This window comes from Pogona vitticeps, chromosome 3 (assembly GCF_051106095.1).
Source record: "Pogona vitticeps strain Pit_001003342236 chromosome 3, PviZW2.1, whole genome shotgun sequence".
In the NCBI taxonomy this organism is placed as follows: domain Eukaryota; kingdom Metazoa; phylum Chordata; class Lepidosauria; order Squamata; family Agamidae; genus Pogona; species Pogona vitticeps.
The window spans coordinates 249,071,955-249,088,413 of record NC_135785.1 but is presented as its reverse complement, the minus strand read 5'-3'; the positions used below and the strand labels follow the sequence as shown (position 1 = coordinate 249,088,413).

At 40.0% G+C, this 16,459-nt stretch overlaps 1 protein-coding gene across 1 annotated transcript in view; it reads left to right on the top strand.

Annotated features, from left to right (window-relative positions):
- ARHGAP42 (Rho GTPase activating protein 42) overlaps window positions 1–16,459 on the top strand; it is a 189,913-nt gene that overhangs the window by 125,418 nt on the left and 48,036 nt on the right. The window contains exons 5-6 of the mRNA XM_072993618.2: window positions 3,298–3,399; window positions 8,456–8,566. Of these exons, the coding sequence (XP_072849719.1) occupies window positions 3,298–3,399; window positions 8,456–8,566 (213 nt within the window). The remainder of the gene's footprint in view (window positions 1–3,297; window positions 3,400–8,455; window positions 8,567–16,459) is intronic.

Here is a 16,459-nt window from a genome sequence, read left to right as displayed (position 1 = left end):
GCCTTAAACTGTTTGACCGTCCAATAGCTTTCAATGGAGAAAACAAAAAATCACCAAAAATTAAGGACGCCTCAGAACAACACCAAATTAAGTTTGCATACGTTTCACAAGCTAGACTATCGATGCCAAGCATTTAAAACAGGTTTCAAACAGTTTAAGGCACTTTTACAGGAGCGAAAAGGGACATTGGAAAGAGCTTCAAAAGCAGGGAAACGGAGATCAAAGAGCCCTTTCCGATGTCCCTTTTCGCTCCTGTAAAAGTGGCTTAAACTGTTTGAAAAGTGTTTTAAATGCTTGCTATTGTTAGCCCACCTCCTGAAACCTATGCAAACTTAATTTGGTGTTGTTCTGAGTCTTTGTTAATTTTTGGTGATTTTTTGTTTTTTCTCTCATTGAACTCTGTTGAACTGTCCGTCCAATGCATTTCAATGAGAGAGCTTCAAAAGCAGGGAAATGGAGATCAAAGAGCGGTCCGTCCAATGGCTTTCAATGGAGAAAACAAAAAATCACCAAAAATTAAGGACGCCTCAGAACAACACCAAATTAAGTTTGCATACGTTTCACAAGCTGGACTATCAATGCCAAGCATTTAAAACAGGTTTCAAACAGTTTAAGGCACTTTTACAGGAGCGAAAAGGGACTTCGCAAACCCATTCAAATGCATTGAGTCGGCTTCAATGCATTTCAATTGGGGAACCGCGTTTCCCTCAACGATGTTTCCTATGGGGATTTTCGCTTAAGGACGGCAATCCGTTCCAATTGGAACAGATTAACCGGTTTTCAATGCATTCCTATGGGAAATGGTGTTTCACAGAACGATGTTTCACAGAACTTTTTTTTTTGAACCAATTAACATCGTTGTGCGAGGCACTACTGTATTCTTCTCAAAAATTAGAGCTGAGAGTGCTCTCTTCATCCATTCCACCCACATTAATATAATCACTGTGCATAATATTGTTATATTTTTATTTTCTTTAGCCTGTTGAAACTTCTGCAGCTGCATAAGATGGTTTGAATTTGGTATTTCTCCCATATGCTTCAGCATACACAGCTGGAACAAAATTAAGTTGTTTACTTCACCTGAGGAGAACTTGAAGGCAAAAATGAAAACAGTTTCTGAAAGGAAGGGATTTTTTAAACAATTAAATAACTTAAGTAACCAAATTTAGCCATCTCTTAAAACAAGGTGTTACTTCTTGCAAAGAATATGGATGGCATTTGAAAGGGGAGAAGCTGTAGAAATACTGCATTTACCCAGAGCTTTTTATCTATTCGCAGCAGGAATTTTTTATTTTGTTGACATGACCCATCTTTTGCCAGCCACAACGCCACCGAAATAATCCAAAAATGGAGCAGGTGGGAATATACTGTCTACTGTAGCTTTTTGTCTGCCTTTTCCAGAAAGCTACTCCTTGGGTACATGGGCAGGACATTGCTAGGAATTGCTCAGGTCATCAGCCAAAAACACTCTGGGCCAAACCCATGTCTGGAATAAGGACTGCGATGCTGTCTGAGTCAGAGGCTTCAAGGGCTGACCTCACCACTTTGAACAGAAGGAACAGTTATTCTTTTTTAAAGTGGTCAGGTCTTAGCATCTGCTTAAATGCCTTTCCCACTTTCTCTCAGAAAGCAAAGGTGGTTGTGGGCATACATCAATCTAACCTTATATTTGTGGATTCTCCTTGCATAACCAAACAATGCTATTTTGTTGATCTACTGCGGTGTTTTGATTTGTTTTGTTTTGTTTTTCTACGCTTGGAAAAAAAACCCTACAAAATCAAGAGTGTAGATTAGAAATAATGAAAATCACGAAGTTGGAAGGGGCCTATGAGGCCATCGAGTTCAACCCCCTGCTCAATGCAGGAATACAAATCAAAGGATATCTTCCAGGTGGTTGTCTAAGTTTCTCTTGAATACCTCCAGTGTTAGAGCACTCACTACCTCTTGAGGTAATAAGTTCAGTTGTCATACTGCTCTAATAGTTGAGAGATTTTTCCTCATGTTCAGTTGAAACCTGACTTCCTGTAACTTGAGCCTATTGTTGCATGTCCTGCACTTGAGATGATTGAAAACAGATCCCGCCCCTCCTTTGTATGGCAACCTTTCAGGTATTTGAAAAGTGCTATCATATCTCCCCTCAATCTTCTTTTCTCAAGGCTAAACATGCCTATTTCTTTCAGTCCTTCCTCATAGGGCTTGGTTTCCAACCTCCGATCATCTTTGTTACCCTTCTATGAACTTGTTCCAATTTGTCATTTTGAAGTACTGTATGGCGTCCAGAACTGGACACAGTACTCAAGATGAGTAAAAAAAAGCTTTGTTCTATCCCCAAATCTTTCCAGACACTTTCTTTGCAAAGAAAATGTTTTGACATTTTCCCTTCTAGTAGCCAATCTTGGTTACTTTGAGAATGCAAAGGGGAAAACATCATGATGACATATCATCTGTGAATGAAGTATGTAGGCTGTAAGAAAGGAAAAGCTCTTCCATTAAAATGAAAACCAGAAGTAGTGAGTAAGGAACTGAGCAAAAACTCTGTAATGTTATGCCTTGCAGGCAGCTGCCTAATGTGCTAGAATGTCGGTAAGCTTTTTAACATAGACATCAGCTACTGTCACCTGGAAGTTCTCTAATATGGACTAAGGTTTCAAAGCAGGTGTATTTATGCGCGGGATGCAGCAGTACAGAATAGAGGGATTCTTCTGAACTGAAGTTGCAGTATTTTTGCCAACTGCTGGGTACATGCATGCCATTGCAGGTTGGTTTACAGCCGATATAAGTAGCATCCTACCCTGTCCATCACTAGATAGCTTACTGTTGAATGTATGGACTAACTTTGCTGGAAAGCTTTGTTTTCTGGTGTTTAAACTATGAGTCCTTGTGCACTTATGTGGATTCAGACATGCTTGTTTTGTGGTGCTTTTTCGTTATTCCTTCTTAGTTAGGCATTAAATCCTGTATACAATACGACCTTCATACAGTATCTGCTGCACAGATGCTGAAAACGTGTATAATAGTGAACCGTATACATGGCATAGTCTCTGGCTCCCACTAGTGGCTGGTTCTGATAATCACATCATGAAAATAACAATTTCTGGGTTTTTTCTTTTTATGTTTTTATTATTTTCAGACTTCAGTTAAGTGAAGCCATGGACACTGACCCCATGGATAAGGGGACCTGGTTGTACTTTCATTCCTGTCTCAAAGGCTCTGTGAGACTTTTTCTTTCCCCCATATACATGTCACACCTCTGCTCCTGTGTTTCCAGTTTTTTACTTTGGAATATTTGTTTTCCAGGAAGGAAAGAAGAAGTTTGACAAGGAAAGTGAGAAGTATTATTCCACTCTTGAAAAGCATTTAAATTTATCGGCAAAGAAGAAGGAGTCACACCTGCAAGATGTAAGCTTTTATTGTTGGGTTTTTATTTTCATTGTAAAGTAGGTAGAGCAGAAATACGGGCTTCTGTTGTGGGATTTAAAACATATGTATTGAAGCTAAATGTTCCAAGTCAAAATAAACTTTGCATTAAGGAAGTGCTTATGTGATTTTATACTATAAATGTGAACTGAACTTTATTGCTGTTGCCTTTATAAAATGGCTATTTTTAGCTCTGCATCTGCCTTTTCTTGCCGTGAATGTGTTTTATGGTGACTTTTGATTTGATGTTTTATAAGCTACCATGACAAATTTTATTGCAGGACAGTATATGTTTAAAAATAAATACAATTTAGTCTTTGCTTGTCAAGTTATTGTGAAAACCTAAGACCAATGGATTTGGTACCATTAACATTTTCATGTTCTGCTTGATTTAGGATCTGATTATGTGATAGAATATAATACTTGAAATATTTTCCATAACTTCAAAACTCAAATCTGGAGTTATTTGGAACGCTTTCACAAACATTTTTTCCACTTCTTGTCTTCTTTTCCTAAAACAGAAATTATTTTCACCGTCATATAATACGTATATAGTTTTGTTTAACTTAAGTTGGAAACACAACACCATTTATGATGTGAAAATAAATTGCTAAATGATTTGTTTATGAATGTTTAATGTGATTTTCAATTCCACAGACACATTTATCTGTAAAAATCTATTTAATAGTTTCTTCTGTGCATAAATTATCTTCTGTTCAAGGAGCTTTTCTTTTTTTAATACTTGCAACAGAAGAATATAATAACAGATAGAAAATGTCATTGCTTTACTTCCTGTTGTTCTTCACTGTTAGTTTGCTAACACAAGGCAAGGGTAGAAGAGTCTCCACTGAGGTTTATGGAATGTTGCCCAACACTTCTCCAAAAAAATGGGAGAGAAAAGGCTAGGTGAAGTGTGTCTATTGGGAAAAGATTAATCCACTTCACATTTCTAGGACTTTTGCCATGTTTGCCTTTAAAAAGTCTTCACAAATACACACAGCAAACTCAAAACATATTTTTTTTTCTGCTTAGGTAGTCTACCATTTTACCAACCCTGACAGGACCTAATATATCAGTCTTCTTAGCAGATCATGACCTATTGGTCCAGGCAGTCTAGTGTTGTCTACTTTGACTAGGAGTAACTTTCAGCAGCAGAGAGCTAGGATTTTTCCCCATCACTGGCTTCCTGATCATTTGTAAATTGGAGATTTCCAGAATTGGAACTGGGCTTTTGCCATAGATCAGAGAGATGAGGAGGGGGCAGTAGCTGAATTATACATTTTTAGAAGGCCCTGAATCATTTAGGTTCAGCATTGCCAGCATCTCATTTGTTATTACTTACTCCTGTGTAGGTAATAAATGAAATTCACCAATTCCATGTATACGATGATACTTTTCTCTAAAATATTTAGATTAAAAATTTAGGGTCGTCTTATTCACAGACGTAAGGAGGGGGAAGGGATCAAAGCGCTTTGATCCCTGCTTATCCCCTTCCACTTTTTGTGAAGAAAGTGTATGGGGAAAGTGCTTTCTTGCCAGGAAACTGAAGGGGGGAAAGCACTTTCCTCAGAAGATAATAAAGCATTTTCCTCGCAAGAAAGCGCTTTCTTGCAAGGAAAGTGTTTTTCCCCTCCACATTCCTCACAAGAAAGTGCTTTCCCCCTTCCACTTAATTCCGAAGAAAGAAATTCTGTGTTAGAAAAGTGGTGGTGTTCTTATACGTGGGGGCGTATTATACACAGAAATATACAGTATATACCACCCCATTAGTGCAGGCACTACTCTGGGCAGTTTATAGGTTAAAATGTAAAGCCTTCAAGACCCCATACAACAAACATGCATTCAGAAACAACATGGCAATACACAAGAGTAATTAAACCATAAATATAAATCACTCTATAAAATTCTTATATTAAGAAATTGAACAGCATCGATTGTTAAAGGCAGCTTTAAAGAATGATGTCTTTACCAGTTTCCTGAGCATGAAGAAGAAGAAGCCTGGTTTATCTCTGTTGCTAATTTGTTCCAGAGACTGGGACCACCACCTAAAAGGCACAACTCCTTGTAGTCGTCTTTTCGGCCACCTTTCATGTTGCCACTTTTAATAACATGGGTTGAGAGGAGCAGGTACAATGGGTAAATGATTTCTGGGAGAGATGTTCCAACAAGTATTGAGGCCCTAAGGGCTTTATAGTTTATAACCAGCACCTTGAATTGAGCAGAAAACTGACAGGGAGCCAATGCAGGCATGCCAAGACTGGGGATATATAATTGTTTTTATTATCTGCCATCATCAGTCTTGCTGCTGCATTTTGGACCTGCTGAAGTTTCCATGCTATTTCAAATAGAGTAGTCTATTAAAGTTGTCTGGTTTTGAGATTACCAATGTGTGAACTACTTCTGTTAGGTATTTCTTATCCCAGTAGGGATGCAACTGGGCATTCAACCAAAGCTGATAGAAGGCCCTCTTGGCCACAACAGATATTTGAGCCTCCATAAAGAGTTCTGGGTCTAAGAGGAGTTCTCCCAAGCTGTAGTCCCAGCCATTCAGGAGGAGTGTATTCTCATTGAGGCCAGATAATTTTTTTTCTAACTAGTACAGGAGGATCTCCATCCTATCTGGACTCAGTTTCAGTTTATTGGCCTTCATCTAGTCCATTATTATTGAAGTTACATGATACTCAATCATCACTCGCAGATGAAGAAAAAAAGAGAAGCAGCTGTGTGTCACCAGTGTACTAGTGACAGTGAGCCACAAATCTCTGTGTGATTTCTCCCAGTGCCCTCATGTAAAATTTAAAAAGCACTGGAGAGATAAGTCAACCCATGGATGTCCCAGGGAGGTAGAGATGGCATCCCCAAGCTTTGCCATCTTGAGTCAGCCATCAAGAAAGGACTGAATCCACCAAATAACAGAACCCCCAACCCCTAAATTTAATAGTAAATGCAGAAGGATACTCTGGTCGATGGTTTCAAAGACTGCAGAAAGATCCAGGAGGACCAACAGGATTACACTTCCGCTTTCTCCTTCCCATAGAAGATGATTTTTCAAGGTGACCAGTGCTGTTTTAATGTCATGCCATGGTCTAAACCTCAATGGAAATGGATCCAGATTATCAGTTTCTTGCTAGAACTCATGAGAGTTAGAACACACTCAATTAACTTGCCCAAGAAAGGAACATTTGAGATGGGTCTGTAGTTGTTCAAATCATCCATCCATCACTAAATTTGTTTGCTTAAGAATTGACCTTACTATAATATATTCTTTTAAATAGGAGGACACATGGCCTTCTTGAAGAGAAGCATTGATTCCATGGGTGGCCCATTTGACCATAGTATTCTTGGTGAATTTTAAAAGCCAAGATGGGCAAGGATTTTAAAAAGAGGTAGTAGCTTTACAGCATGTTTTACCTTGCCAACATCCTCAGACCACGTGGCAGAACTCAGTATGCAACAGATAGTGTCCATGCACTAGCTAGTATCAGGTGGGCAGTGAGATTAACATCAGTGTTAAGCTAGCATAAAAGCTCGATAGAATTTTTACCAACTCAAAGTTGTGGTTTAGATCAATAGAATTAAGTACTAGTGTTGTTCTTGATCTAGAATGAATTCATTTTTATAGAAGGGCAATTCCAAGATTTATTTCTCAAAATGTAGTATACAAACCATTTCACTGAAAGACAGTTATATATACAGTAGTAGTAGAACTATATTTTTGTCTTCAGCTTAGACATATAAAACTATGAAAAAAAAGAGTCAGGTGCATAGCTATCTTATTCATTGACTGCCGCCTAGCTGTCTTTTTCCACAACATATACAGATTCTTTAAAAAGGATGCTTTAAAATGTGACAGTTGTTGAAATGTTTAAGAATGGTGGAAATAACTGCTGTAAGCTAGCAAGATCTGCCATGTGCTCTGCCAGTTCAACAACTGATTAAGCCAAGTATGATGCTAAAAATTCTGACCATTGAATTTAGTACCGTATTTGCCGGCGTATAAGGCAACTTTTTTTGGCCCAAAAAACATGCCTCCAAATTGGGGGGGGGTGTCATCTTATACGCCGGGTGCACTTCAATTGGGCCAGGAAGGAGCCGCCACCGCCGTTGAGTGACTGACGCGGGGCTGCGCCGGTTGGGGAGGAAGGCACGCGGGCAGGCAGGTGGTTGGTCTGGATGCAGGGAGGGAAGCAGAGCCGGCCATGCCTGAGCGGCCAGAGCCCGCCGCCAGACAGCCGCTTCCCCTCCTCCTCTGCTGCCGCCACCTGCCCAGCCACTTCCCCTCCTCCTCCGCTACCGCCGCCCGCTCAACCGCTTCCCCTCCTCCTCACCCTCCTCAGGCCTCGTTGCCGGCCATGAACTTCCAGGGTGGGCCCAGGCAGAGCCCCGGGCAGCTGCCGCCAGCACCGCAGCAGAGCCATCCACTCTATATTTTGAGTGGAAATGTTGGGGGGTCGTCTTATACGCCCAGTTGTCTTATACACCAGCAAATACGGCACTCATGGGATTGGAAAGGAACCAAAAATCATATCATCTTCCTTTCCCTATGCAAGTGATTTTTTGTTGGGAACACAGTGTGCCAGAAAAAGTAAAAAGATGCACTAGAGAAAGCTTCAGGTGACCAAAAAGACTAAGCAACCATGTTCTGAAGAAATGTAGACCCAATTCAAACATCTCACTGGGCCAGCAAGAGTTTCAGAGACAGGAGAGTGAAATCCCTCTCAGCATGACATACCTATAAAGCCTTTCAAATCTACACAGTGTTTTTAATCACAGTTGGGGCTGAATACATGAAGGGCTGCATACAAAGTCCTCTATGATTCGACTATCCTTTAAAGAGGCTCTACCAATTAATTAATCATACCTCCTCTGATTAGATGATCATGTCAGTCAAATAATCTGTGATTTAACAGATGGAAACAGATCCATTAGCCTATATCAATGTTTCTCCATTGTGGAAACCCTTTGTCTTGTATTAATGACAATGATCTAATAATAAAATGTTTTAAGCTCTATTATGACTTAACGTTACTTTTTTCAGGCAGATACCCAGATTGACAGAGAACATCAAAATTTCTTTGAAGCATCATTAGAATATGTCTTTAAAATTCAAGAAGTGCAAGAGAGAAAGAAGTTTGAATTCGTTGAGCCTGTAAGTTGATGCTAATGAAAGTACAAATGCATTCACGTACCTATAACACATAACATTGGCTAAGCTGTACAACCGTTTTGTGCCATTGTGTTTGTGTTACATTTCCTTCCGTTAAATCAGTTCCTTCTTTCAAATCTGTGGTTCAACTCTTCAAGCTTTAAACCCTCTTTGAATTCTCTGCTTTTTGCCATTGGGACCCTATAGATTAGCTGTGGAGATAATGTACATTGGGAAGGGCTCTTTTTTTTTGTTCACTTAAAGCTACTTGTCTGCTTTTTTCTTTCTACAATGCAGATGTCTGTGGAGAAAAAACACCAGCCATAACTATAATTTCTCATTTGCCATCTCATACCAAGCCACATTTTGTGCAAAGCTCAGGTGCAGCACCACTATCCCCTTTCAAATGGAAACTTCACTTTCTGATCATGAATCACTGTCTGCTCACAGAAACCCTGTTTTGATAGCTCAGAGATCATGCTAAGGCACAGGGTAGCTTTCTTAACCCCCATGTGATGTCTCCTCAGCTGAGCCAAGCTGTCTTCTGCGCAACTTATATGCACTTAACAGTGTATTCTTGTGAGGAGTTCTTGATGAACTTTGCAGGAACTTTGTGGTTCCTTAGGAACACGGTTCTTGAAAACTTCCAAGTTATGCCTGTAGAAAATGCATTTAAAGTGGAATATATTAGTTAATTACAGGCAGGAATTTAATATTAGAAGCTATTGAAAGTTTGGCCTCAAGAATAACCTCAGTTTCTTAAATGCTCATGTAAAAGGTTTCTCTTTCGGAATGAAATTGCAGATGATTTGCCATCTATCTGCATGACATTTTAATGACTTGCACTTAGTAATGTTGTCTGTGCAACACATGACAAGTATTTCATAATGTAAAAATTGGCTCAAAATGCCTAACCACGACAGTAGTCTTCAAACTTCAATAAATCTATTCAACCCTTTCTTTAAAAAGCAAAAGAAAGGAGGCGTATAGAAATTATATTACTATTTGTTTAAAATGGAACTGTTGTGAACAGAGCAGTGACTGACAACATATGCTTTATCCTGACTCATTAGGGCTGCAGTTCTTTTTGTGTTTCTCTGGGAACAATGTTCCCTCTAAGCTGTGTCACTGCGTGGAACTGGATCGGGGCCATATAGCCAAGACAGGGTTGCCACCCATTTGCTTCCAGACACATCTGGAACCCTGTGCTAGCGGAAAATTAGAGGGGATATTGCCAGGAAGTAAATCCAGTTGAACCTGATCGGTCAGTCTTTTGAGCAGAGACCGATTCATGCTGTAACCTTCATTTCGGTGCACGGTTGTTTAAAAGTGAACTTGGTACCTTATGGTGCTTGAGCAGTCAACTCTGGACTCTGTGTGGGACAGAAGGCTTTGACTGTAAGATGGACGTTGTTGTTTAGTTGTTTAGTCGTGTCTGACTCTTCGTGACCCCATGGACCAGAGCACAATCAGGCCATCTTGTCTTCCACTGCCTCCCAGAGTTTGGTCAAATTCATGTTGGCGGCTTCGATGACACTGTCCATCCATCTTGTCCTCTGTCTCGTCCCCTTCTCGCCTTCACACTTTCCCAACATCAGGGGGTTTTCCAGGGAGTCTTCTCTTCTCCTGAGATGGCCAAAGTATTGGAGCCTCAGCTTCAGGATCTGTCCTTCCAGTGAGCACTCAGGGTTGGTTTCCTTTAGAATGGATAGGTTAGTTCTCCTTGCAGTCCAGGGGACTCTCAAGAGGCTCTTCCAGCACCATTCAAAAGCATCAATTCTTCGGCAGTGTAGGAAAAATGAGTTACTAAAGCAGAGCCACAACCAGAGTGGAACTGAGGCTATCCTTCCTGTATGACGTTATGATACCTCCTGAGCATTTACCAAAGCAAATATTCCTGGCAGAAGTGAATATATTTGTGTGTGAAAAGAAAGTTGAACACATTTCTAAAGGGAAACTCTTGGCCTTGTTGTGAACTGGAGAAATAAATGGTAAAGGACAGACTAGTTAGAAAGCCCCAGGTTTAATACTTTGCTTGCTTGCTCAGATATATCTGGAAAAAACCTCAGTCTGAAACTGTAGTTGGTTAGTGTAGACACACATGATCTCTGGAGTCAAGTTGATTCCAACATGAGGTGACTGTAGCATAATTTTTGAGATATGCGAGATATTTAAGGATTGGTTATACTGGTGCTACTTCTGCCCCCATGAGATTCCATAGCCAACTGAGAATTAAAACCCACATCTCCCGAGTCACACTCCAACTCTCTACCCACTACACTACACTGGTTTTTAGAGTAAATCATTCTTAGAAGCAACTTTAATGAGTATTAACTTTTGTCCTTCCATGCAGCCCAGATGTAGGGTGGAGGCCAGACTCTGTAAGAATCATCCTATATATCCAGGCAAGCTATGAGAACTACCTCATCCTCACAGCTAGGAAAAGTTATTGTTTCTTATTGTTGTGGTAGTGGTGATGGTGGTTGTATCTCTTTTTAACATTTGCCAGAATCTGCCAGCCCATGGGATGATACTGGCTGGAGAATTCTGGTAGGTGTAGTCCAGAAACAAAGTTCCAAATAGAGTAGTCCTAAATCGAGCTGGAATTTTCAGCATGTATACACTACTGAAACAGCGACACCTACGTTGGCTTGGGCATGTTGTGAGAATGGCTGATGGTCGGATTCCAAAAGATCTCTGTATGGAGAATTAGTGCAGGGAAATCGCCCCAGAGGGAGGCCACAGCTGCGATACAAGGATATCTGCAAGCGGGATCTGAAGGCCTTAGGAATGAATCTCAACAGATGGGAAACCCTAACATCTGAGCGTTCAGCCTGGAGGCATGCGGTGCATCACGGCCTCTCCCAATTTGAAGAGACCCTCACCCAGCAGGCTGAGGCAAAGAGGCAGTCACGAAAGCAGCAAAATCAGGGAGCTAGACGGGGTACAGATTGTACTTGTCCTAAGTGTGGAAGGGATTGTCACTCTTGAATTGGCCTTCTCAGCCACACTAGAGAAGACTGAAGGATGCCTATGATGATGATGATGAGTCCAGAAATGTAATTTCTCTAAGCTGTGACCTAAATTGACCTGAGTCTGCCTGCTGCTTAAACTCTTTGTCAAGAGTTTAAAAAGTCTCCTGCCCCTGGAGTACAACTCCCAGCCATCTTGGTCGCTGCAAATAAATTTTCCAACCAAGAAATTAGAATGAGCAAATGTGGCAAGCCTGGGGAGGCAAAAAAAAATTGTACCCATGAAGTGCTGTACCGGACTTAAAAAGTAGGGAAGGATTGTAAACCCACCCACCCACCAACAATCCCCAAACTGGAAATTACTGGACATCTACTGCTGATGTTGTATTTTTTGCTTTGGGTTTGAGTTTCTGTTTTTGTTATTGTTTTTATTTATTTTATTATTATTATTTTGGCAAAGTGATGTTAGTGGTAGCTATTTTTTGTCCCAGATTTTTTTATTTGTTTGTTTTTAGCTCTTAGCGGAATGTGCTGGGGACAATGCCCGTAGTCCATGGGACCCTCCCTACTGTAGATGGGCCGGTCATCTGATTCACATTCACACCAAGAAAAACTCTCCTACATGGCCGTGTTCCTGAACTCTGTTGAATTGTTAATTTTGTTTTTAGCAAAGCACCAGCGCATTGAGAGCAGCTGCAGATGCTCCGAGAGAGAAAAAGAAGCAGCTCAGATGTTGTTTGGCATTCTGGAGAAGAGCTATTTTGTATGTGCTGTAAAAATAATCCTATTCATGTTTAGGTATCAGCTGGTGTCACTATGTTAGTATTTCCTGATAAAATATAGTCACCCTCCTCAATTTGTACCATAACAAAAGCAGTCCAGAACTAGAATAAATAACAATGAATGAAAGGGTCGTTTTAATTTGATACCCACAAATTTGCATAACACTCAAGAATAGATAAACAGGAGTGTGTTTGGAATCTACTGACACAGGGACTTTTCAGATTTGTTCTTTGGGTGACAAATCCCACAATTTCCGAGCCAGAACTGGAGTTATTGAGAAGTACTGCATTAGAACTGATACAAACGTGGTAGCTACTTGCAACCATGCATTCACATGTGCCATTCACAACTTCATGCTAACAGCTATCAAGCAACAGACGTGCATGATAAGCAAAAGAAACACACTGTTGGAAGATCTCAAAAGTAGAGCCAAAATTATATAGTTAGCATTTCTTGCTTCCCCTTATCAACCAGTTTGGTGAATCAATTCAGATCTATCAATTTAATGCAGTTCTAACAGTGACTCTGTTAGCAGCTGGGCTACAGAGATTCCAGCAAGCAAAAAGACAGCATCCAAAGCCTGCAAGAGTCTTTTATTTATTTTTATGTAGTGTTGGTGACCCTGAGATTGTTTGGTCATCTCATTCTCACAGGAAGAAGATTGCACTTCCATTTGGATAGGGTAGGAATTTGACCTCCAGCCTTCAATTCATCAGCCAAGAAGTTACTGTCTTCCTGGTTCAGTTTTTAAAGGAAAATAACATTAGAGATAGCACAAGTAATAGTAGGGATATCCAGTTTTAAAATTGTGGTGTTGGTAGTCTCTAATACAAGAGAGAGAAAGGAAATGTCTGGTTTTTACACAATGTAATTGGACTAGCTGTTTACTACAGCTGTAGCCGCCATAGGAACTTGCTCAGTTGCCACATTATTTTCTGTAGAAAACACATGGTTTAAACAGCTACATTAACAAGGAGGTTTTATTAGGTGCAGGTTTTCCTGGCTTTGAGCTGCAGTAATAAAAACAGATCCTCCTATTGAGCCGGGTGTGTTTTGCTTTTTATCTTCCCTAGATAGGGAAGGTGAAAGATGACTATAGCAGGCTCCTTATCCAGTAGCTAGCTGAAGGAGCTTCCAGTGGCATTTTGACTAGGGATCTGGTGATATTGGAAGTGTGGGTCTCTCCAGCATCATCCATCCTATACAGGCATTCAGGATAATCTACGCTCCTGCCCTTAAAAGGTTTATGATTCCTGGTCCAAACTGTGACTAATGGTTTATTGAAATAAGACTATTTCATAAACAAAGGTGTGAAGTTAGCTTATTTCAATAAATCGTAGGTAAACTAATCATTGTTTGTGGTTCCGATATAATTTTCAATTGTGGTTAGTCAAACATTGAAGCAAAATCTCCTGATCTCCAAAGTGGGGACCAAGGAGAATGTGTGTTTCTTGTTTGAATCTAACCAGTTTTTCAGGAGTAGATATATGTTGTAGAGGGAAATGACACCAGATCTGATAACAGAATCAAAAGTTTAAAACAATTAGAGATCCTAGTCTTTCACGACAAACACTTTGTGTAAACAGCTCATGGGTTTCCAAACATGTCAATTCATATTTATTGTTAAAATATCCTGTGCCATCTCCATCAGGGAAGGCAAGATATCAACTCAAACAAAACTAACCTTAAATACCTGGATTTTATATGGAGCTATTTAAAGTTGGCTTTGTTTGAGTTTATATCTTGCCTTCCCTGATGAAGATGGTGCAGGATATTGCCATCCAAAGTGTGGACTGTTTTAACAATAAACATGAATTGACAGGACAAAGAAGGTTTAAAACAGTTGCATTTAAATCCATCGACTGAGAAATTCATCTCTTGCTCTTGGCAATGATAGACAGATGTGTATAATATTTCCCTGATTGCGATAATAATAATAATAATAATAATAATAATAATAATAATAATAATAATAATAATAATAATAATAATAATAATAATAATAATAATAATAATAATAATAATAATAATAATAATGATAATGATAATGATAATGATGATGATGATGATGATGATGATGATGATGATGATGATAATGATGATAATAATGAAGAAGAAGAAGAAGAAGAAGAAGAAGAAGAAGAAGAAGAAGAAGTTCTAGGGCAGCATTGACACGGGAACAATGATAAAAAGAGGTGCTTTCTGTCTGCCCTTTCTGCACACCCAATTGTTCCCCAGTTTTGGCTTTTTTCCTTGGCCTTCCGAATTCAGAAAGGAACATCAACATTGCAATTTTTGTGGTAGCAGGGAAGGGGTTACTTAACCCTTTCCCTGCTACCGGCTGATTATTTAATCCCATTTTGTGTGATTATATTTTTGAAAGGAAAGGTATATGAAATATCTAGTTTGGTCCCAAATGTAAGTCAGAGAATCATGTGTGAATTCTCACTGTGCCCACTCTGTCTCTTGTCGTTTAAGCGATTATTAAACATCGGATTAAGATAGCCAGTGTACCTCCACTTGGCCATAGATGCTCACTGAGGGTGACAACGGTAAACCAATCCTTGAATATCTCACATACCTTCAAAACCCTATCAGGGTTGCCATGAGTTTGAAGCAGCCTGATGTCCCATAACAACAAAGTTCAGACTAGACAGAACAGGGACACACAGTTTCTTCTCCTCTTTTGCTCTACTTATATTTTAAAAAGACATTTCGAGCGTGTTTCTCATTCCAGTTGCCACCTATGTGTTTTTCTGACCAAAGTATATTTGCTGGGAAAAAAAATAGCTACACAGTGCTGGCTGGACAGCTCAGTGAGTTAAGTATCTAGCTGTGAAGTCAAAGGTTGGGAATTCAGTTTACACGGTGCATCCCAGAACAGCCAGCCTGTGTGTCCTTGAGCCAGCTGCACAATCCCAGGATGCTCCCAGAAGAAGGGAATGGTAAACCATTCTGAGTACTCTCTACCTAGAGAACCCTGAAAAGTGTCACCATAAACCAGAATTGACTTGATGGCACACAATTATTATTAGGTACACAGTGCCGTTTATGATTATAAGCAGTAAGAACTCCTGGTCTAGAAGCACCTTGGAGGAAAAGTACCTGAGACAGTGGAGATTCCTCTTGTCCGATACCTCTAGGATCCTGAGTCTTACAGTGGAAAATACTGTACTGAAATATCAGAGTTCTGTAGTTTTCAGTAGAGACACATGGAACTATTCACAATGACTTTGACGTTGCTGCCACCTAGTGCTATTGGAATGAGAAGACCTATAAAATGTGAATTGAAGAAAAGACTTCAGGCAAGGCATAAGTGACCTTTTAGCGGTACACTAATAGTGAACTGAGATGCATAACAGATATGCAAAGAAAATGGCAAGGAGTTGTTTCAGAAACTTAAAGGTTACCTTTATTGGAGCTTTTGTCAACGGGAACTAAAATTGGCCATCGTCAGTAAAACAGAAAGATTTTCCTGGATTAAAAAAAATGCTCACAAGTTTGTCCTTTTGTTAATTGGCAGATGCTAAGCAAAATCTCAGTTGCTGTCTGCCATTCATGATGTCTTGCCCTATGGGTCGGCTACCTTTGCTTGCACTAAGGCTGATTAAAATACAGTGGTGCCTCGCTTAACGATGACCTCGTTAAATGATGAAATCGCTTGACAATGAGGTTTTTGCTATCACAAAACGATGTTCTAATAGGAAAAGTCGCTTCACGATGATCAGTTCCCTGATTTGGGAACCGATTTTTTGCTAGATGACAATTTTCAAACAGCTGATCGGCGGCTCTAAAATGGCCGCCTGCTGTGCAAAATGGCTTCCCGCTGTGCTTTAGGATGGATTCCTCGCTATACAGGCACCGGAAAATGGCCACCCTATGAAGGATCTTTGCTTTACGATGAGGTATTTAGCCCATTGGAACACATTGAACGGTTTTCAATGCGTTTCAATGGGTTTTTAAAATTCACTTGACAACGATTTCATTCAACAATGATTTCGTTGGAACGGATTAAGGTCGTCAGGCAAGGCACCACTGTAAATTGAAAGCAAAACAGCAGGTAGCCTCTTGGTGAGAGGGTTGCATTTGGGTTTGATGTTTCCCTTCCGTACCCCATTATAGTCCAGAGTTAGAGAACAGC